The sequence below is a fragment of the Ceratotherium simum genome, chromosome 6 (assembly GCF_057802395.1).
Source record: "Ceratotherium simum simum isolate JZ-2026a chromosome 6, ASM5780239v1, whole genome shotgun sequence".
In the NCBI taxonomy this organism is placed as follows: Eukaryota; Metazoa; Chordata; class Mammalia; order Perissodactyla; family Rhinocerotidae; genus Ceratotherium; species Ceratotherium simum.
In genome coordinates, this window is record NC_141905.1 from 7,510,712 (window position 1) to 7,531,818 (window position 21,107).

Below are 21,107 nucleotides of genomic sequence, written 5' to 3' on the forward strand. Positions count from 1 at the left end.
CTTATTAGGCATTTTTCTGTGTGCCAGCAACCTTATACACAGAGGCCAATTTAATTCTTCCCTTGACACAACGTAGTGAGGTTGTTGGTATCCCAGTGTACAGATGAAGGTATTCCCCTTTGGCTTAGAGGAGTAACTTGTCCCAAAGGCTGCACAGACAGCAGGTGGCAGAGCCAGAATTCAGAACTGGGTCTGCCCAACTCAAAGCTTCATGATCTTCCAACATTTCACAGTGCCTCCTTGAGACCAAGCCCTTAGGCACCTTAACTCACCTCCAAGTCACCACGCAGCATTTAAAGATTTTATTTATTTATTTTTCCCCAAAGCCCCAGTACATAGTTGTCTGTCATAGCTGCACATCCTTCTAGTTGCTGTATGTGGGATGCGGCCTCAGCATGGCTGGAGGAGTGGTGCCTCGGTGCGCACCCGGGATCCGAACCCGGGCTGCCGGCAGCAGAGCGCACGCACTTAACCACCAAGCCACGGGGCCGGCCCTACCACGCAGCATTTAGATCAAGTTTAGGTAAAAAGGACAAGGCCCGACCAGAGAAGACCTAAGTACCCGCCCACATACCTTGGTATGAATTAGCATCTCAGAAAGTCCCATCCCCAGGACACTGTGATCATTTGACCTGTCTTGTAGCTTCCTAGAAAAGCCCCATTTACAGAGTATTGTCATTATTTGACCTGACTCACTCTATGGAAAAGCCCTACCTCCAGGGCATCTGTCAAAAACAATCAAGGGTAATTCTTTAACATTACAGCTGCCTAAAGCTGTGATACTAATTGGGGCAAACAACAGCTGGCCTAAAGGAAGGTCTGAGTTAGGAGAAATCTACTGGGGGCTTTGAAAAGCTCTGACATATTTCTGGGGATCTAGAAGGCCATGTACACGTGTAGAGCTGTGCCCATGAGCAGGAAAGACCTAGAAGTCCCCAATCTCTCACCTCTGGCTGACTCTGAGTCCCTGCACAAGCAGGAAGTGAAGACTAAGGTGCAGTTATAAACTACCTAAGTGTTACAGGTGTGCTCCAACACACACACACACTCAGCAAGGGTAGAAGACTTCTTGGTTCAAGGCATTTAATGATATCTCTGGCAAATCATTAGCTGACCACTAAAGTAATCAAGGAAAGACTTCAGTGGCTGCATACTACAGATTTTACATATTTAGTCCAGGAAAGTCACTAAACAGCTACAGCAACAGCAAAACCTGGGGAAGGAAGGAGAATCTGATTTGCAGACTTGCCACATTATATTATCTACAATGTCCACTTTTCAACAAAAAATGACAAGACACACAGAGAAAAAAAGTATGGTCCATAGACAGGAAAAAAGCAGTCAATAGAAGCTGTCTTGATCTACACGTTCGACTTACTAGACAAGGGCTTCAAATCAGCTATTATAAATATGTTCAAAGAACCAAGGAAAACCACGTCTAAGGAATTAAAGGTAAGTACGACAATGACATCTCAACAAATGGAAAATATTAATAAAGGGATAGAAATTATAAAAAGAATGAAATAGAAATTTTGGAGTTTAAAAGTACAATAACTAAATGAAAAATTCACTATAAGGACTCACTAGCAGATCTGAGCTGGCAGAAGAAAGAATAGTAAACTTGAAGATAGGTCAACTGAGATTCTCCAGTCTGGGGAGCAGAAAGAAAAAAAGAATGAATAAAAATGAACAGAGCCTCAGAGACCATCTGAGTGAGACACTATCAAGTGTGCCTTCATACACATAATGGAAGTCCTAGGAGAGGGGAGAGGAGAGAGGAAAAAAAAGGTGGAAAGAATATCTGAAGGAATAATGGTTGAAAACTTCCCAAATTGGTTGAAAAACATTATAAATCCAAGAATCTGAATGAACTCCAAATATGATAAACTCAAAGAGATTCACACCTAGACACATCATAGTCAAACTGTCCAAAGACAGAGAATCTTGAAAGAAGCAAAAGAAAAATGATTCATCATACAGAAGGGATTCTCAATATAATTATCAGGTGACTTTCATCAGAAACCATGGAAGCCAGAGGCAGGGGGAATGACATTTTCTAAATGTTGAAAGAAAAAGACTGCCAACCAAGAATTCTATATCCAGCAAAACTATCCTTCAAAAACAAAGAAGAATTAAGACATTACCAGATAAACAAATACTGAGAGAATTCAGTTCTTTGTCCTAGCAGATCTATACTATAAGAAATTCTTTTTTTTTTTTTTGTGAGGAAGATCAGCCCTGAGCTAACATCTATTGCCAATCCTCCTCCTTCCCCCCCCCCTCAAAGCCCCAGTAGATAGTTGTATGTCATAGTTGCACATCCTTCTAGTTGCTGTATGCGGGACACGGCCTCAGCATGGCCGGAGAAGCAGTGCGTCGGTGCGCGCCCGGGATCCGAACCCGGGCCGCCAGTAGCAGAGTGCGCGCAGTTAACCGCTAAGCTCCGGGGCCGGCCCCCTACAAGAATTTCTAAAAAGAGTCCTTAAGGCGAAATGAAAGATATTAGATGGTCACTAGAATCTATGTGAAGAAATAAAGAGCACAGATAAAGGTAACAATACAGTTAAATATAAAAGACAGCATAAATGTATTTTTTGTAGCTCTTTTCTTCTATCTGATTTAAAAGACAACTGCGTAAAGCAATACCTACAGAATTGTGTTAATGGGCTTGTAATGAATAAAGATATAATGAGTATGGCAATAATGGCACAAAGCAGAGTTGGGGAACAGAGGTATATTGGAGAGAAGTTTCTGTATACTACTGAAGTTAAGGTACTATTAATCTGAACTAGATTGTTTTAAATTAAGAGGCGAATTATAATCCCAAGAACAACAACTAAGAAAGTAGCTAAAAAAATACTATAAAGAAATAATAAGAAAATTAAAATGGTACAATAGAAAATATCTATCTAACAAAAAGGAAGCAGTAGGGAAGAATGAGAAAAGACATGAGACGAATAGAAAACAAATAGTAAAATGGCTGACATAAATCTACCTTATCAGTAATTACATTAAATGTAAATAGATTAAATACTCCAACAAAAAGGCAAAGAATGACAAAATGGATTTAAAAAACAAACTAAATCCTGTCCAGAAAAGACATATTTAGATTTAAAAACAAATAGCTTGAAAGTGAAATGATGGAAAAAGATATACCATGCAAACAATACCCAAAAGACAGCTAGAGTGGATATACAGCTATCAAAGTAGACTTTAAAACAAAAATGCTACTGAAGACAAAGATGAACATATTATAATGATAATAGAGTCAATCAACAGGAAGATATAACAATTATAAACATATATGCCCCTAACAACAGAGCTCTGTAATTCATGAAGGAAAAATGGACAGAATTGAAGTGAGATTCAAAAACAATAGCTAGAGACTTCAGTATTCCACTTTCAATAATGGATAGAACAATTAGGCAGAAAATCAATAAGGAAACAGAAGACTTAAACAATACAAGGAAGCAAGTAGGCCTAACATACATCTATAGAACACTCCACCCAATAACAGCAGAATGCACATTCTTCCCAAGTGGACATGGAACATTCTCCAGGATAGACCATATGCTAGATCATAAAGCAAGCCTTAAACATTTAAAAGGATTGAATAAAACAAAATGTGAAAGTATATTCACTGACTACAGAGGACTGAAACTTGAAAAGGAAATTGGGAGAATTCATAAATATGGGAAAATTAACTCAGTCCTAAATAACCAAAGAAGAAATCACAACAGAAATTTAAAAAACACTTTGAGATGAATGAAAATGAAAACCCAACATATCAAAACTTAAGGGATGCAGCATGCTTAGAGGGAAACTTATAGCTGTAAATGCCCACATTATAAAAGAAGAAAGATCTCAAATCAATAACCTAACCCTACACTTTAAGAAACTAGAAAAAGAACAAACCAAACCCAAATCAAACAGATGGAAGGAAACAATTAAGATTAGAGTGGAAATAAATAAAATAAAGACTAGAAAAACAATAGAGAAAAATCAATAAAAACAAAAGTTGGTTCTTTGAAAAGATCACCACATTTGACAAACTTTAGCTAGACTGACCAAGAGAAAAAGAGAAGAGTCAAGTTACTAAAATCAGGAATGAAAGAGGGGACATCACTGCCATCCTTACAGAAATAATAAGGATTATAAGGGAATAATATAAAAAACTGCATGTCAACAAATTAGATAACTTAGACGAAATAGACAAATTCCTAGAAAGACATAAATTACTAAAACTAGACTCAAGAAGAAACAGAAAATCTAAATAAACCTTTAATAAGAGACCAAATTAATAACTTAAACATTCCCCAAAATGTTTCATTGATGACTTCGACCAATCATTTAAAGAAGAATTAATAACCAGAGAGTTTCACTGGTGAATTCTACCAAACATTTATACACCAATTGTTCACAAACTCTTCCAAAAAATATAAGAGGAGGGACCGGTTCCCAACACCTGTGCAGCCAGTATTCCCCTGATGACAAAACAGAGGCACTGCAAGAAAATCACAGACCACATCCCTTATGAATACACACAGGATACACAAAATGTGGTAGACTCACACTATAAAGCCATACTAAAGCCATAAAAAGCAATGCAGTCCTGACACATGCTACTACACGGATGAAAACATTATACTAAGTCAAAGAAGACAATCACAAAAGGCCACAGATTGTATGAAAGTAGTTTAGTGGTCGCCTGGGGCTGCAGGACAAGGGGAAAGGGACGTCTTGGGAATGGGAAGTGACTGCTAATGGGCATGAGGTTTCTTTTTGGGGTAATGAAAATGTTCTAAAATTAGATTATGGTAATTCATAATTCTGTGAATATACTAAAAACCACTGAATTGTATAGTCTAAGTGGATGAATTCTATGTTATGTGAAATATATCTCAATAAAGCTGTTTAAAAGTGTGGTGGTGGGATGTCTGGGGGAAGAACCCAGCAAAAGCTGTAGTTCAGGCAGGATGTGCATTAGCTGCAGAGCCAAGTGGGGGCAGGCAGGATAAGGGGAACTATTTCAGGGGTTCACTTCATTTAGATGTTCCCCATTTTGGCCCCAGGATTCCTAAAGGAGAGACCCCTCACAAGGACCACAGACTAAAGATGAGAAAACACACGACCAGGCATCTTCTTTCCCCTCTCTTCAGGACTTCAGGACTCTTGAGCTCTCTGAGAGGCTTGCTGCCCTAATGGCCCAGGTCAGGGACTTCAGGGGTCCCCAGGACTCATCCTTTCTAAGGCCTTAGGTCTACCCCCCACCCCAAACCCCAGGGGCCAGCAGTGTTGACCGTGGCTATGTGCTGGTTAAACAGACCTGCTGATGAACTTTGGCCAAGGGGGACTGCTGTCCTATCCTTGCTGCCTCACACCCCCCTCAGCCAGATGACCGCTGGCTGAGCCCCTCTCTGAGCAGGCGGGAAAAGGCATTTGGCCTTCTAATGCCCCACTGCTAGGAGCACAGGGTGGTTCTGAGTTTCCTCAGAGAACTGTCTGAAGTTCAAGCTGACAGGGACCTCAGAGATCATCTACTCTTGCCTGCTTCCCTCTTTACAGATGAGGAAACTGAGGTTCTGAGTGGTAACCCAGCTAGAAAGAGGCAGAGCTAGGACTATCACCGGGCCTTCTGACAACCTGTGAGGTCGGCATGCCTGTCCCCATTTACAGGTGGGGATGTAGAGGCTCGAGAGGTGAAGGGTAGCCTGCGGTCCCCTGGCTAGGAAATGGAACCAAACCCTCTCCCTGAGGCTGGTTCCCTTTTCGAAAAACCCACAGGACTGCTGCCCAGGACAAGTGAATAAGGAAGAGGTAACAGAGGGACACTTCTCAGAAACAGAGTGGGACCCAGGCAAACTCAGAGCTGCAGGCCGGACGCCCTGGGGCTCCAGCCCATGAGCACAGCCCCTGAGCACGGGGCTCTAACATTCCAACACGTCCTTCCAGCCGCAGGGCTGTCCCTGTCAGCTCTTCACTGGCTTTGAGGTTGAGTAGACAGATGTGCTCCCACACGGCCTGGCTTCTGCCAGACTTCCCAGTGACGAGCAAAAGACAGCCTGCCTCGCCTTCAGGGAGCTTCTCATCTGGAGAAGGAACAGATTTTGCAAACTGACATGTTTATATTTACGCATTATGATATGTGTTAAAGGGAAAGTACAGGATGCCAAGTGAGCAAGTAACAGGGTCAGGGACAGCCTTTCAGGAAAGACTGACGCTTCGGCCCAGACAAATGTTAGGGTCTCCAGGTCAAGAGCAGGGGCAAGGGGACTCCAGGCAGAGAGAAGAGCATGGGGGACACAGAGGTGGGACAGAACCGGGGGTGTGAGGGGCGTGAAAGCAGGCTGGGGTGAGTGGAGGCTGGTGAGCGGGAGGCTGGTGACCACACCAGGCCCTGTGGTGGCACTGAGTTCACTGTGAAGGCCACTGGATCAGCCAGTGTTCGTGAGCAGGGAGCAGTGAGATCCTGCAGGCAACCTGAACGGTCCCTGGCTGCTGCTGGAGGATGGACTAGAGTGGGGGAGGGTCCAAGTCAGGAGGCTACTGCAGCAGTCCAGGCAACATGCTGGTGGCTGGGCCCAGTGTGCTGGCCTGGGATGGAGACAAGCAATGGGATTCACATGCAATCTGGAAATAGAACTGGCAGGAGTAGGTGACGGCAAATTGGAGCAGCAGGACACAATCAAGAGTTCAGATTTAGCCCGACTAGCTTTGGCCACTCTCTAGTCCAGGAGACACCCCATTGAGGCATCAGAGGGTCTGGTGCTCAGAGCAGGGCCTGGACTGGGGAAAAGGCTAGTGACTCTGAAGAGTCTGCTAGCATGAGGGCCAAGTGGGCAGGGGCAGAAGCAAGCCCGAGGAGCATCTGCTTGTGCAGCAGGTGGCACAGCAGGCCCTGTGCGGAGGGATGAGCCCCGGGCTGGCCCACAGGCTGCCACTACCCACACGCCTCGGCCCTGGCACACGTCTGCAGCCCTGGAAAGCCCTTCCCTATGTTCTCTACTGGGCTGGCTGCTCCTTTTATAGGACCCAGCTTGGGCACCAGCAGGTCTGGGCCTTCTCTGAACCTCCGGGCTGGGTGGGACCCCAGCCACCGCCCAGCCAGAGCACCCAGGCTTGCCGCTCTCCCTGCACTTCTTCTCAGCCTGCAGTGTCACTGTCTGTTTCCTGGGTCTCCACTTGGCCCAGCTGTGAGCACAGTCGGGACAGACACTCCATCCTCCCCAGTTCTTCATCCTCGAGCTGGGCGTGAGGCCTGGCGTAGAGTGGGTGCCCCACAAATGACCATTAAATGACAGGACAGAAGCCTGGATGGCAGCTGCCCATCTGCAATCTCAGAAGACTTCGTGGAAAATGGCACCTTCTCCAGAAGGTGGGCTCAGGGGCTGTCCGGGAGTTTACACAGTAGAATCAGTTCTGTCACCTCCACCCAGTGACGGCCAGGCCTCTGTCCATCTCCCTCCAGGACAGAGGGGCGCCTGTCTGCCCAGCTTACACTGTGCCCAGCAGCAGCAGCACTGCCCTGCCCGGCCCACCGGCCCTGCCCCCTGGCTGCCGGGCACCCCGACAAGACCTTTGTCCATCAGGAAAGGTGCACAGAGTCCAGGCCCAGTGCCTCAGTCTATCGCAGTGGAGCGGTGCACGGAGTGGGGCTGGACTCTCCAGACCGGGCTGCCACTGGGCTTCCCTGGGAGTCGGGCGACATGAACAGGCGAAGGTGAGCAGGACTCTCTCCCTTGTCTCTGCTCCACACACTGCTCTCTCACTGAGTGTTCACTGAGCACGGATTCTCTGCTGAGCATGGTGCCACATCCCAGAGGTGACCAAACAACTGTCAGCTAGGGGCGAGAGACCCAGACCAACCAGGCCCTGGAGAGAATGAAATGAACTGGGCCTGTGGGCAAGGGCCCAGAGACGGCTCCAGATGCAGGCCACCTTCCCCGGGCCTTGACCCCTCTCAGGCCCCACTGAAGATGGCACTGTGAGAGGGCGCGGTGTGTGCAGGGACCAGAGAGGTCCAGGCTGCATGGTGGCGGGAAGTCGGGAGGGTCCGGGGAGGAACATGCAATGCCAGCAAGGCTAAGGAGCTGGGCTTTCTTCTGTAGGCACTCTGGGGCCCAGGCAGAGTTTGAGGAGGGACATCATGGGATGGGAGCTGTGCACAGGCTGCTTGCCCGGCAGTGGACTGGAAGAGGCAAAGATGCACTTGGGATGACCAGGCGGGAAGCCAGTGCAGTCAAGATGAAGGTCTGCATGGGCATCGCAGTGGCCTTGGGGGCAGGAATGGGGACACTGCCCCGGGCAGGATCACAGGAGCTGTCAGCCTTTGGTCGTGGGAAATGGAGCACTGGGCAGGGCTGAGAGCCAGGACACGTGAGAAGGGGCAGGTGGAGTGCAGGACTCCAGCCGGAGTTCTGCATCTGCAGGCTGGATTTGCTGGGCACTGCAGAGGTGCGGGGCAGAGGGTTTGGGGGCTGTTTGCTTAGAGGCGATCACAATTATCAGGGCCCTGGGTGAGATGCCTGGGGGAGACTTACAGACAGAGCTCAGAAGGTAAAACAAAGAGAATTCACAGACAACTCGGTGTATCAAAGGGGCAAGAGGGGCAGAAGGGAGAAGGGCTGGGCAGGGCTGGGGCGGGCTCTCAGGTACTCAGAGCACCAGGACTGTTCGCCAGGTCCAGCACGGTGACAGGGAGAAGTGCAGGAGCAGGATAACAGGGAGGCAGCGACCAGCAGACTGCTCCTGGGGAGCTGGCGATGAGGGAAGGAGAGACGGGCAGGGCTGGTGGAGCACAGGAGCAAGAGACTCGCTTTGAAAAAATGTCTGATGAGCAACTCAGACAGGTTTGTAGCCCGACAAGGAGCCAGCAGAAGGGAGGATGAGGGTGTTGGGGAGAGAGGGAACAGGATGGTGGGGCAAGATTCTGGATGACAGGGGAGGGCTCCTGATGCTGAGACCAGGAGGAAGCATGGGGGCCTAGGAGCCCCAGAGGCATCTGGGATGAAGCAGCAGCAGGGCCTGGCACACCTCAAGGGTCTTAGGGGCCCACCAGTCTGCCCCGCCCCCTCCCTGGCCTGAACACAAGCTGCCCCGATGCTGCACCCCTGTACCACTTCTTCCTCCAAGTCTCCACCTCAGACCTCCATGCAAAGTTGAAGAAAATGAAATCTGCCATTGAACAGACCCACCACAGAACTCTACATAGCAGAAGGATGTGGAGACATCACCTAGAAACAATGAAATCAGACAGTGTCCTCAGAGTTCAGAGCGAGTACGTCTGCCCTCTGCTTCCAGGAGACCGTGATCCTTCTCCACACCTCGGATCCTGCTCACTGGCCTGTTGGCTTCCTCAGGGGCACCGGGACCCAGGAGGCTCCATTTGCAGCCATCTGTCTTGTGTACGACAGTAAGTGTGACTAATATCCCAGCAGATCGTGCCCCAGACAGCACCTGTACCAATCCCTCCCCAGGTCCACACTGCCATCTCCAGCTCTGTGCAAGTAGCAGGGGAGCAGGTGTCTCCTGGAGAAAGCGCCAGGTTTTGGAGGTTAAAGGCATGATGACCGGGTCCACCATGGGGACTCTGGCATGCGACGTATTTTTGCTGTTTTCTTCATGAGATCTATTATTTGAGCTTTTCGGCTTTACCAAGTACACTTTTACATAGGGGTAACATGGTCAAATATTCTGTTGTAAAAGTTTTGATTCAGAAATATCCAAGAATGAAATTCACAACAACAGCTGTTATTTTGAAAAAATTTAAGTCATATCAGTGACTAATGAACTCTCTTTTGATCTTTTCTTAAATAAAATACACACATTTCTAGTCTGAAAAGTCAGAAAGCTTCTTACACAGGTATCTTACAACAGCTAAACACACACCCACACCCACCTTGGGAACAGATATACTGCGTCATTGCCATGACAACTGAAATCAGTTTAATGTCTAAAGCAGCATTTCTCAAAGTGTGTCCAAAGATATGGGTGCCACGAGCTGTTCTGTTAAATGCAGGTTCCCTGGGCAGAGGTCTGGAGACTGACCTACAGTCCACCTGACTTGGAGATGCACAGTCACACCACTATGGTAAAGGCTCTGAGAAGTCCTGCAGTGAAAAACTTTCCAAACTTTGATAACACATGATTTCTAAGGTTATTTGACGAAGGAACCCCTTCCACACTGTTTATGGCAGAACTCATTGTGAACAGTGGTCCAGACTGTCCCTCGCCTAGCTAGATTGGCTACAAAGGTTCAAATTTGTTAAATGAGGCAACAATTTTTAAACATTTGGAGATATTACATTAAGAAACCAAATGTCCGCCTTCCTTGAACCACAGATGATCCTTGCTGCCTGGCAGCGGCCGGCTGCCCACTCTGGACAGGGCAGGTGCACTCTGGCTTCACAGTGCTTCCCACCACCTCCCCCAGACTTGGCCAGCTTTGCAATTAACATGGGCTGCAGGACCTTCTGGGCCCTTCAGACTGGGTCCCTGCTCCCAGGCTGCTGTGGCCAGCCACGCCTTGGGGTGGATGGGAAGGTGGAGGCAAGCTGGGAAACACTACTACACCAGGCCTGTTCCTCACCCGGATCGGTGTAGCCTGGGTGTCCACAGCCCCAGAGGACAAAGCTAGCAGGAGATGCCCCAGGCTCCATTCTGAGGCTGCTAGTTGAGTATCTACCCTCCCTAAGCAACGCCTTGCAAATTCACCCTGGCTTCTGGGACTCAGGCTCCCTGCCATGTTTACTGAGGAAGGGTCAGGAAAGACCAAAGCTGCTCCAGCCCTGCCAGCCCCCAGTGACATCCTTCCTGCTCTGCTCTGGGCTCTGACCTGCCAGCAGCCAGCACACAGCCAAACCCTGCCCTCTGAGTCCTCCTGCTGCCCTGGCCACTGGAACCACCAAGACATGCTCCCTTGCAGTCTGCTCCCTCCAAACACGAAGCCCCACATGCAAAATTCTTTTTTCTTTTTTAAATCAAATGCTAAGAAAACTGTTGCTCTGGGCCAATGAGAACCATGCAACTGGGCCAATGAGAACCATGCAACAATTCACATTTCCTTTTTTGTTTGGGCTGCAAAAAGGCTCAAACACAGACAGTATCTGATGGCGGGAGTAACTGGGCTCTTCTCTACGACCTGTTTAAATGCAGAGTCTTGTGTAGTTTTTTTATATTTATTTGTTATACATGTTATAATCTACTTCAAACCCTTGGTGAAACAAACCTGTACATTTGTGGCATCATTGTCATCACCTGGACAAGAGACCTTCAAGCCGCTTGACACATTCATACCTTTTCTTTATCTGGATGTGAATATACTTTTCAAGGAGCCAGGACCTGGCGCCCACTCTGGTGAAGCCTGACTACCTTCCGGTTTACAGGCAAGGCTTCCCAACTCACCCGGTCAGGGCAGTCACCCGGGCAAGTCCTCACACACAGAGCTTCGCAGGCCCCTCCCCAGAGCCTATCCAGCAGGTCAGGGTGGGGCCCGCGCATCTGCACGTTTAATACGCGGGGGCAGGTGAGTTTTAGGGTCAGGTGAGTTTGGGAAGCGCTGCCGTTAAGGGACGCACACTATGTTTCCGACAATCAACAGGGATCGTTTCAGTCCGTCAAGGGTTAAGTCGGAAGGGCCACTGCCCGAAGGAGGCCTGACCTCAGGCGGCCGCCAACGTCCTCAGCGCGTTTCTCAGCTGGGAGCCCTCTCCAAGCCCGCGGCATTCCACAAGCAGCTCCCCTCGCAAGTGCCGCCGCGACTTTTGGAAAACTCGAGTCAGGGCCCCTGGGTCCAAGTTTGTGACAGAGGCGGACGAGGAGAATGAATGGCCCTTCTCCCTCCCGGGCGGTTAAGCCGCAGAGGCGGCGCCGGGCGCTGGCGGGGCTTTCTCTGCAGAGGACCTGCGGGCGGGGCCGTGCACTGGCCGGACCTGCGCCCGCGCCCACGGTCCGTGCTCCCCCTCCGCTCTGCTCCCCTCCCGCCCTGCGGCCCGACCCCAGCCCCGAGCCGGGCTCGGCGGAGCAACAGGAGCCCCTGGACGCGCGCTCCAAAGTTCCGAGACTCTGGGGGAGTTGCAGCCACACCTGAGCCATTTCCAAGGCTGAGGACCGCGGCGGACGGCCCTGGAGAACTGGCGGCCAAGTCCCCGAGGCGGAGCGGGCAGCCCCCAGCAGCAGCTGGAGGGAGCCGGCGGCGCGCGCCCAGCGCCGGAGCGCAGAGGTCCCGAGCCCGCGGCGCACGTGCGCGCTCGAGAGTTACCTTTGGGCGCTGGCAGGTGTCCCCTCCAGTCCTTGCAGCAGCACAGCCCCATGGCAGCCGCCGCGGCCGCCGCTCGGCTCCGCTGCCTGCCGCGCCGCCTGCTGCTGGCACCCCCGGGCGGCGCGGCCGAGGCCCGGCCCGCGGGCAGTGAGCGCCCAGCCGTGCGCGGGGCTGCGCGCGGGGCCGCCGGCCCGGCTGCTCCCTCGCCCTCACGCTCGGTCCCGGCCCCGCGCCGCGGGCATCCCGGCCTCTGGGCAGACCCTGCTAATCAATAGGAGAACGCGCAGATCGCGCCGGCCGCGCCTCCAGCCCGCTTTTATCTCCGCGCGCCGGGGCGGCCCCGCGCCGGCTCCCTGCCCTCGCGGGCGCCCTCCCCGCGACCCGTTACTCTCCCGGGGCGCCAGCTGCGCCCTCGCCAGGGGCCGCCAGGGGGCGCTGTGCGAGCCGGCGCCGTCGCAGGCTCCCTTCCCCGCCCCTGGGGAGCCGAGGAGGGGTGGGGGCGACCCTGGCCTGACCTCTGGGCGGCGCAGACCGGGAGGAAAGGTGCCCTCGCTGTGCAAGGGTGGCGCTTCCTCTCCCCTAGCATCCTCTAAGCAGTCACCTCATGAGCGACTTGGGGGGCGCTAGCAGGGCCACCCGCCTCTCATCTTCCCAGCTCCCCTGAAGGCTACAGCTGGTCAGTAGAGGGAAAAGAGGGATTGCCCGGGCTACCCCCAAACCTGGCTGCGCTACCTATGGACTGTGTGATTTTGGGTAAGTCACTTCCCCTCTGAGACTTTCTTCACCTGAAAAGTGAAGGAAACCACATCACTGTAGATATCATTTAGCACAAATTAAAGGTTTGATGGTGTCAAGTTATTTAAACACTTCGTGCTCGGTTTCCGCGTCTGTAAGATGGAGAGACAAACAGAACTGCTTCCCTGGATCCTTCTGAGGATTAAATGCGTTGAGGTAGAGATATATACATATATGTAACTTAGAACACAACTGGCGTGTTGCTAAGTGCTTTGTAAGCGTGAACTATCATCGCCATCAAGTGTTGGTGAGGATTTGGGCAAACAGATCCTTTTGCCATGAGGGTGTATTGGTGCAATCATTTTGGAAAGTAACATGTGAGCTGCTTATTAAAACTAAAAATGCTAATTCCCCGGGGCCACACAATTCCATTTCTCAGTATGCACCCCACAGAAATGCTTGCCCACACGCCCAGGAAAACCTGGACAGGGCTATTCCCTGCAGCCTCGTTTGTAATCGCAAAAAACTGGAAACAACAACATGTTCGCTGGTAAAGGGGTTATCAAGTACACTGGCATTTTCATAAAATGAAATACGATATCAAACGAGGAGCTGGAACCAAATGGTCGAGACCGGTGGATTCACAGCACTTATGTAACACACACCCACAGAGCCTTCCTGTAGTGCTCCTTTGCGGCCATTGCTTGGGCGCGGGCCTGGAAGAAGACACCGGAGGGAGACAGAAAACCAAGAGTGGTTCCCTCTGGGGAGAGGGTGAGTGACAAGATTAGATTGAAAGTTGGTGTCAAGAGAATTTAGCGGTTTTTTTGTTTGTTTTTTTTTGTGAGGAGGACTAGCCCTGAGCTAACATCCGATGCCAATCCTCCCCTTTTTTCTTGAGGAAGAGTGGCCCTGAGCTAACATCTGTGCCCATCTTCCTCTACTTTTTATATGGGACGCCGCCACAGCGTGGCTTACCAAGCGGTGCTCGCCCGGGATCCGAACCTGCGAACCCCGGGCCGCCGAAGCGGAGAGTGCACACTCAACCGCTTGTGCCACCGGGCCGGCCCCCAGTTAGTGTTTTTATAGTGGTCTAATTTCTTAAAAGGAAGGCATATTTACATATTGTGTAATTAAACAATAAAATGAGAGAAATTATTTCAAGTGTCTGGCACAGTGTAGAGTTCTTAATACCAGGCTCTCTCACACCCCTTCAGTTCCCAGGATCTGTTCCTGCCCCTGAAACGGCTGTGGTCAACCTCTGATGGCTTTGGCCTGACTGGGATTTTCTTCCTTTCACCCACCCCACTCCCGTCTTGGGAGAACAGAGGTGGTCCAGAAGGAGAGCAGAGGCCAGGCCAGGCCAGAGGCAGAGCTGCCCGTGGCCTGGAGCAGAAGAGTTAAATGGGGGGCTGGGGGAGAAGGAGGAAAGAATGACAGAGGAGGGAAGAGGTTTTCCCAGGAGTTAAGTCTTATTCAAAGGAGAGATTAACAACAGTGGGCCAGATCTCTGCCTCCCTCTCCTTTAACTCTCCGGAGAGAGCAGGGTGAGGCTTCTTCGCGGAGGGAGGAGGGTTGTCCTGCACCAGATCCGGAAAGAAAGATGTTTTCCCTTCATGACATGTAGGCGGGGGTTACAAAGCGGGAGTAACTGAGAAAAAACAGAAAGACCTGACTTCTGGTTGCTGCCAAGTCATTTTAAACAGTTTTAGCACCAAGCAAGATCACTTAGTCACAGCGGGCTTAATGAGGCCCCAGGAATTCCAAGCTGGAGCTCCCTGCATTCAGGGAGAGCATGTGTGGGGAGCGAGCCCCCGGGTGATTGTCCAACGGCCAAGTCCTACATTTGGAAAGCAAGATTTAAAAGAAAACATCACAGCGGCCATTGTGGGCTGCTTGTTTATCTTTCTAAGAGGAAGTAGCAAAGCAGGATCGTTTCAAATGAGCCTATTATAGAGGGTCAGCATCCCCATTGAACAGTTCAAATATATTTTGGGATACCAGACTTTTCAAAGTGGCTTTAAATATCAACTCCCAGAGCAGTTTAGGAGACAGAAAGCAAGGCAAGAGCTTCTAGTATGATTGCCTTTGGTTTCACATGCTTTAATTCCTGATTATACATTGTCTTTTTATGGTTTTCTAGTTGTGTGTCTATACCTCAAGAAGGAAAGAAAATAACATTCACTCTGTCCTTCCCACCATGAGCCAGGCAATACACAAGTGCTATTATCTCAGTTAACCACAGGTCAACCCCACGAGGCAGATGCCATTGGATTCAATTTACAGAGGAAGAAGCTAAAGTTCAGGGAGGTGAAGAGACTTGCCCAAGACCTGTGAAGTGGTAAGTGGCAGGGCCAAGATGGATGGATGGATGGGTGGATGAGTGAGGGCGTGGATGGATGAGTGGATGTGTGGGTGGGTGGATGGATGGGTGGGTGGATAGGTGGGTGGGTGGGTGGATGGATGGGTGGGTGGGTGGATGAATAGATAGACGGATATATGGCATTTCCCCAGTTAGGTGTGGAGTTGTGGGCTGCAACTGGAAAAGCACATACTAAGCATGGAATTTGCCTGGAAAATCAAACTCCCTGAACCTAGCTCTGCCCCTTGAATTGATCATGACCCCATACCATCTTGAATTGAGGCACAATGTCAGGATCACTCAGTGCTGCAAGGCTCTAGCTGAGCTCAAGCCACCCCACTCCAGAAGAGTGAGCAGGGAGGTAGGGCCTCTGAGACATATTCCTGAGCTGGGAAGCCAACATCTCACACATCACAGGAAGCAGAGCCAGAACCAGGGGGTGAGTCTCCAGTGAGTACAATGGGCTCTGGGAGGAGGTTGGATACAGCTTTAGAGGACAAAGGCTCTGGGGGGCTGGATGGGCTCCCCCCATCCACCCAGGGTTCTACCTTCTGCTGCTTTGTTCCACTTCTCTGGGAGACCTAAAGCTTGGTAGTGAGGATATGGGGTTGTTTCTAGGGATCCTGCTGCTGGGACCCTGGCCCCATGCAGCCTAAGCCCCTGGTTCCAGATGTGCCCCAGGCCATTCAGGGATTGGCTTAGGAGACTCAGACCTGGCCTTCATACCCCTCTGCAGGAGTCTGGTTGCTCCTCTGACATACCCCATCCTGGTACCATCTCAAGGTAAGAGCTCAGCCCTGGGCAGCTCAGGGGAGGGGTAGAAGTGGGGACATGGGGGCCGGCCCAGTGGCACAAGCGGTTAAGTGCGCGCGCTCCGCTTCAGTGGCCCGGGGTTCACCAGTTCGGATCCCGGGTGCGCACCGACGCACCGCTTGTCAAGCCATGCTGTGGCGGTGTCCCATATAAAGTAGAGGAAGATGGGCACAGATGTTAGCTCAGGGCCAATCTTCCTCAGCAAAAAGAGGAGGAGTGGCATTGGATATTAGCTCAGGGCTGGTCTTTCTCACAAAAAAAAAAAAAGAAAAAAAAAAAAGAAGTGGAGACATGGCATCTTAGTTCCAGGTGTAGCTTTGGGGGGCTATAATGATCATTCATTCATTTATTCATCCATGTGCCAACGATGACTGAACACAACCACACACCTGGGCCTGAGCTCTGGGGAGGTCGGGAGGGCGCCCTGGCAGCTCGAGGGGGACAGTGACCCAGTCTGCTGAGGGTGGTGAGGAAAAGCTCTACAGAGGAGAGGTCTTTGAGGTGCGAGTTGAGACGTGAGGAGTCCAGCACCTCAGAGAATGGTGTAGGAACGTCCTCTGGTGGGCAGGGTCAGCGTGTCAAGGAGCTTGGTTCTGGCGTCGGGAAGAGCGGGGCAGGGCACTTAGGGCAGGGGAATATGATGCAGCCTGCGATTCCGAGTGAATTCCTGGCGCTGGAGTGAAGGAGGCTCTGGAAGGGGGCGAGCAGGAGCAGGGAGAAAGCCAAGAAGCAAAAGGCATAAGCCGGGTGGGAGACGCAGGGCCCGAACACAGCAGGTCAGAGATGGAGACCAGGCGGGCTGCATGCTAGCAGGGGGGCCAGCGACCCCCACCTCCCAGTTGTCACACCCTCTGTGGTCCTGTCCCCTTGAATCTGGGCTGCCCTGTGACCCACTTTAACCAACAGAAGGTGACAAGGGACTCTGGGCCACTTCTGGGCCTAAGTCCTAAGAAGGCATGGCAGCTTCTGCTGCTGTCCTCGTGAGCAGTGAGACCCTCCTGAGCCCACCGTGCTCCGGGAAGGCCGACCAGCAACGTGCAGAGGCCGCATGGAGAACTGAGGTCGGCCCAGCAACTGCTTCTTCCGGCCATGTGAGCGAGGCCACCCTGGAAGTGGGTCCTCCGGCTGATACATGACAGCAGAGACGAGCTGTCCCTGCCAAGCCCAGCCCACACTGCAGAACAGTGGGCAAAGAAAACGGTCAAGTCACCAAGCTTTGGGGTAGTGTGTTCTGTGGTCACAACTGAAACATGGGGACTAAGACCTAACACTAACAGCTCACGCTGCCTGGCCCTGACGGCGGGCCCGGCTAAGGGCTTGACGTTCCGTTTGAATTCAGATCAATCCTGTGTGTTCCGTACCATTATCATTTCCACTTTAAAAGGAGGACACCGAGGCACAGAGAGGTGAAGGAGTTGCACAAAGTCACACAGCTGATTATTGGCTGAGCTCAGACTGGAACCCAGCCTGTCTTGCTTCGGCGTCCGTGCTCTTCATGACTGTCTGGTGGATGTTTCGGAGGGAGAAGGCACAGCACTCGGTGATGAATTCAACGCCCCAGGGGTCTAAGGCACATCCGCAGGTAAGATTTGTGGTACAAAAGCAGCCCCTGTGGAGTGCTGGTGGCATCTGCAGGAGAGCCGTGAGCTCAGTGCCCTGGTAGCTTTCAGAGCGCTGTCTGCTTCCTGGCAGCCCTGGTGCCTGGTGGAGGGGGCTGCTTGAAGATGAGGGCACTTCGTGGACCCCTTGTTACAAGCCTGCGTCGTGCTGGTGCTAGTATCGCACAGGCAGGATCTCACTCAGTCTCCACAGTGGCCCCATGACGGCAATACGCCATTACACTCATTTCACAGGCGAGAATGGGGACACCTGCCCATGGTGTGAGCTCTCAGTCACACAGCTGGCACGCGGGAGCCTGCACTTGGATTGAGCAGTCTGACCAGCCCCCTGCCCCCTGGCCCTGGAAGTGAGGGTCTCCACCTGGGCCTGCTTCCCCCTCATCCTCTCCTCCCATCACTGTTCTGATCTGTGTTAGGAGTTCGGCCAAAATCCCGTGTGCACGCACCACGTGGACAACACCGTAGCTCACAGACATTCTGGACTTGGAAGGGACTTTCCGTTTTAATACAGTCTCCTCATTTTTCATGGAAATCTGAGGCCCGGAGAGGCTAGATCCACTTCACAGCAAGCGTTTCTTGAGGGCCTACTACGTGCCAGGCACTGAAAGGTGAGTTAGTGACAAGTTGGGGCTACCCCCATCACCTTCAGTTTCTGCTCTGAAACAAACATCTACAGAAACAAGAAGCAGAAAGGAGGGCTCTCGCACCCTGTCTCTCAAAATATGTCTTGTGCACTTGTACCACGGAGCACAGAAGCCAACTAATTTGGATTTAGATATCTGGTTAAACATGTTAACTAGCACCCCTCTGCCCACATTAGCCCTCATCAACAGCATTGCTGTTGTTATTCACTTTACAGACTCATTGTTCTGGTTTCTTTTTTTAAAATAAAGTATATGACTCTGGTGAAGGTAGATTCTGTTTGAAGCAAGCCCACACTGCTTTGTGCTAGAAAAGGCTGTGGATTCCATGAGGACTGGTGTGCTTTGTCCTTTCTCTTAATGAGACTTAAGTCTCATTTCTCTTTTTCCTTTGGCTGCCAGGAAGCTCAGGAAAAATTTAAAGTTTGGCTTTGGCAAGTATGAAGGCCCTAAAGTAGTCCTTCACTTTTCTGCTTTTGTTTCCTAATTTTGCTTTTCTACTTTTCTTGCATTTTCTGAGGTCCTTAAACAATCAAAATTTTAAATTAAAAAAATTAAAATTTAAAAACTTATTTCTGGGCCGGCCCCGTGGCTTAGCGGTTAAGTGGGCGCGCTCCGCTGCTGGCGGCCCGGGTTCGGATCCCGGGCGCGCACCGACGCACCGCTTCTCTGGCCATGCTGAGGCCGCGTCCCACATACAGCAACTAGAAGGATGTGCAGCTATGACATACAACTGTCTACTGGGGCTTTGGGGGAATAAATAAATAAATAAAATTAAAAACTTATTTCTATTGGGTTACCTTTATTTTATTCTAAGTGATCTCATTAGAAGCCATTTCAAATCCTTTGTGGAATAACACAGGAGTATAAGTTAATAAGTGAATGTAACACGTTCTCTTTAAACCAGGAATCAGTAAACTTTTTCTAAGGAACAGATCATAAACATATTTAAGCTTTGCATGCCATATGGTCTCCGTAGCAACTACTCAACTCTGCCCTTGTAGCATGAAACCAGCCATAGACAATACCTAAAGGAATGGGTGTGGCTGCACTTCAATAAAACTTTATTTACAAAAGCAGGTGGTGAGCCAGACTGGGCCTGCAGGCTTTCTATAGTTTGGAGCCCTCTCTCTGTGGTTTTTTTTTTTTTTTTTTTTGTGAGGAAGATCAGCCCTGAGCTAACATCTATGCTAATCCTCCTCTTTTTTTTGCTGAGGAAGACCGGCTCCGAGCCAACATCCACTGCCAGTCCTCCTCCTTTTTTTTTCCCAAAGCCCCAGTAGATAGTTGCATGCCACAGCTGCACATCCTTCTAGCTGCTGTATGTGGGACGCTGCCTCAGCATGGCCGGACGAGCGGTGCGTCTGTGCGCGCCCAGGATCCGAACCTGGGCCGCCAGTAGCGGAGCGCGCGCACTTAACTGCTAAGCCACGGGGCCGGCCCCCTCTCTCTGTTTTAAAAGAAATTTAGAGCACTGGGAAGTTGTTTCCTCTAAGCTGGGAAGTACTTGGCGTAGGAAAAAAGTGACTTTCCATGTCTAAGAGGTGGGAGTTCTGCCCAAGATGTCTGGTTTCCACTTCTGGTGATAGGTGGGGTGAGCAGCTGCACGCGCTGTCTGGACAGCTGGCTCTCGAGGGGCAGGCAGCGCCGGGGGGTCAGTCCCGGCCAGCGCAGGCTCTGAAGTCTGCAGCGAGAGCCTCTTCTCCTGCCACTTGCCACGCCCACTCCTCAGGGAGGGGGTGCTGGGGCGGCCTAGGGGTGCAGGCCGGCAGTGCCCTGACTCGGGCCAATGGGCCTGCGGCTGCCGTGGACGCTGTTCATGGAAGGAATGTGTCTGCAGTTCCAAATTCCCACAGAGAAAGACAAGGGGAATCGTTGGGGAGAAATTCCTGGGCCACATTTTTCTTGCTGTTCGCGTGGCCTGAAGCCATTGAACTTGGCCAGACTGCCCAGAGAGGGATTTTACAAAGCCCATTGTCCTTTCCCGAAGCCTCACCCCCATCGCTGCTCCCACCTGCTCTCTCTGTCTTGCTTTCCTCTCCCACCCCCAGGAGAAGTGCAGCCTGGGAAAGGCAGGCGGCCACAGCCGCGGCCAGGAGGGCGTCTGCTCCCTGCCCCGGACTCTGTGGCTGCGGCAGCTCCCTGGAGGGGGGCAGGGCACTCCCTGCGGCTGTGGTGACAGCAGGCCTTTCCATGGGCTAGGGGAGTGGGGGCAGTCTTGGCTGCTTGACCGGGAGTCACCAAGTGGGATACTTGCTTCAGGAAAAAGAGCAACACACTGAGCACCAGCTGTATGCCCAGCACTGTTCTGAGCATGCTACATGCGTTAACTCAATCTCCACAAGAACCGTTACCATCCCCATTTCACTGCTGGGGAAACTGAGGCACAGAGCTGCCAAGTGACTTACCTGGGGTCCCGCAGCTAGTAAGTGGAAGAGCCAGGACTTGGACCGTGGAGTCTGGCTCCAGCGGGACTCTCAGCTCTCACTTTCAGTATGTGACCTCAGCTCAGCCTCCCAATTCACAGCTCTTGCCCTCAGGGCGTGTCTCCACAGTTAGAGCAGCACTCCAGGGGACAAAGCGTTTGCGTGGAGAGGCCTGCCCTGTGAAGGCGCCCAGCAGCCCTGTGTGCCACAGAAGCCGAGACCCTCCGCAGTGAGCCAGGCCCACCGTGCCTG

The 21,107-nt window shown here is 51.2% G+C and overlaps 1 protein-coding gene across 4 annotated transcripts in view; it reads right to left on the reverse strand.

Annotated features, from left to right (window-relative positions):
* The window catches only part of ARHGAP22 (Rho GTPase activating protein 22), a 160,959-nt gene that overhangs the window by 61,679 nt on the left and 78,173 nt on the right, over positions 1-21,107 (reverse strand). For 2 of the 4 annotated variants that reach the window (XM_087431822.1, XM_087431821.1), the window contains exon 1: positions 12,260-12,597. The exons of the other annotated variants lie outside the window; for them this stretch is intronic. In XM_087431822.1, the coding sequence (XP_087287948.1) occupies positions 12,260-12,311 (52 nt within the window). In that variant the 5' untranslated portion in view covers positions 12,312-12,597. Of the gene's footprint in view, positions 1-12,259; positions 12,598-21,107 lie in introns of those variants that run through there. 4 annotated transcript variants of the gene reach the window in all.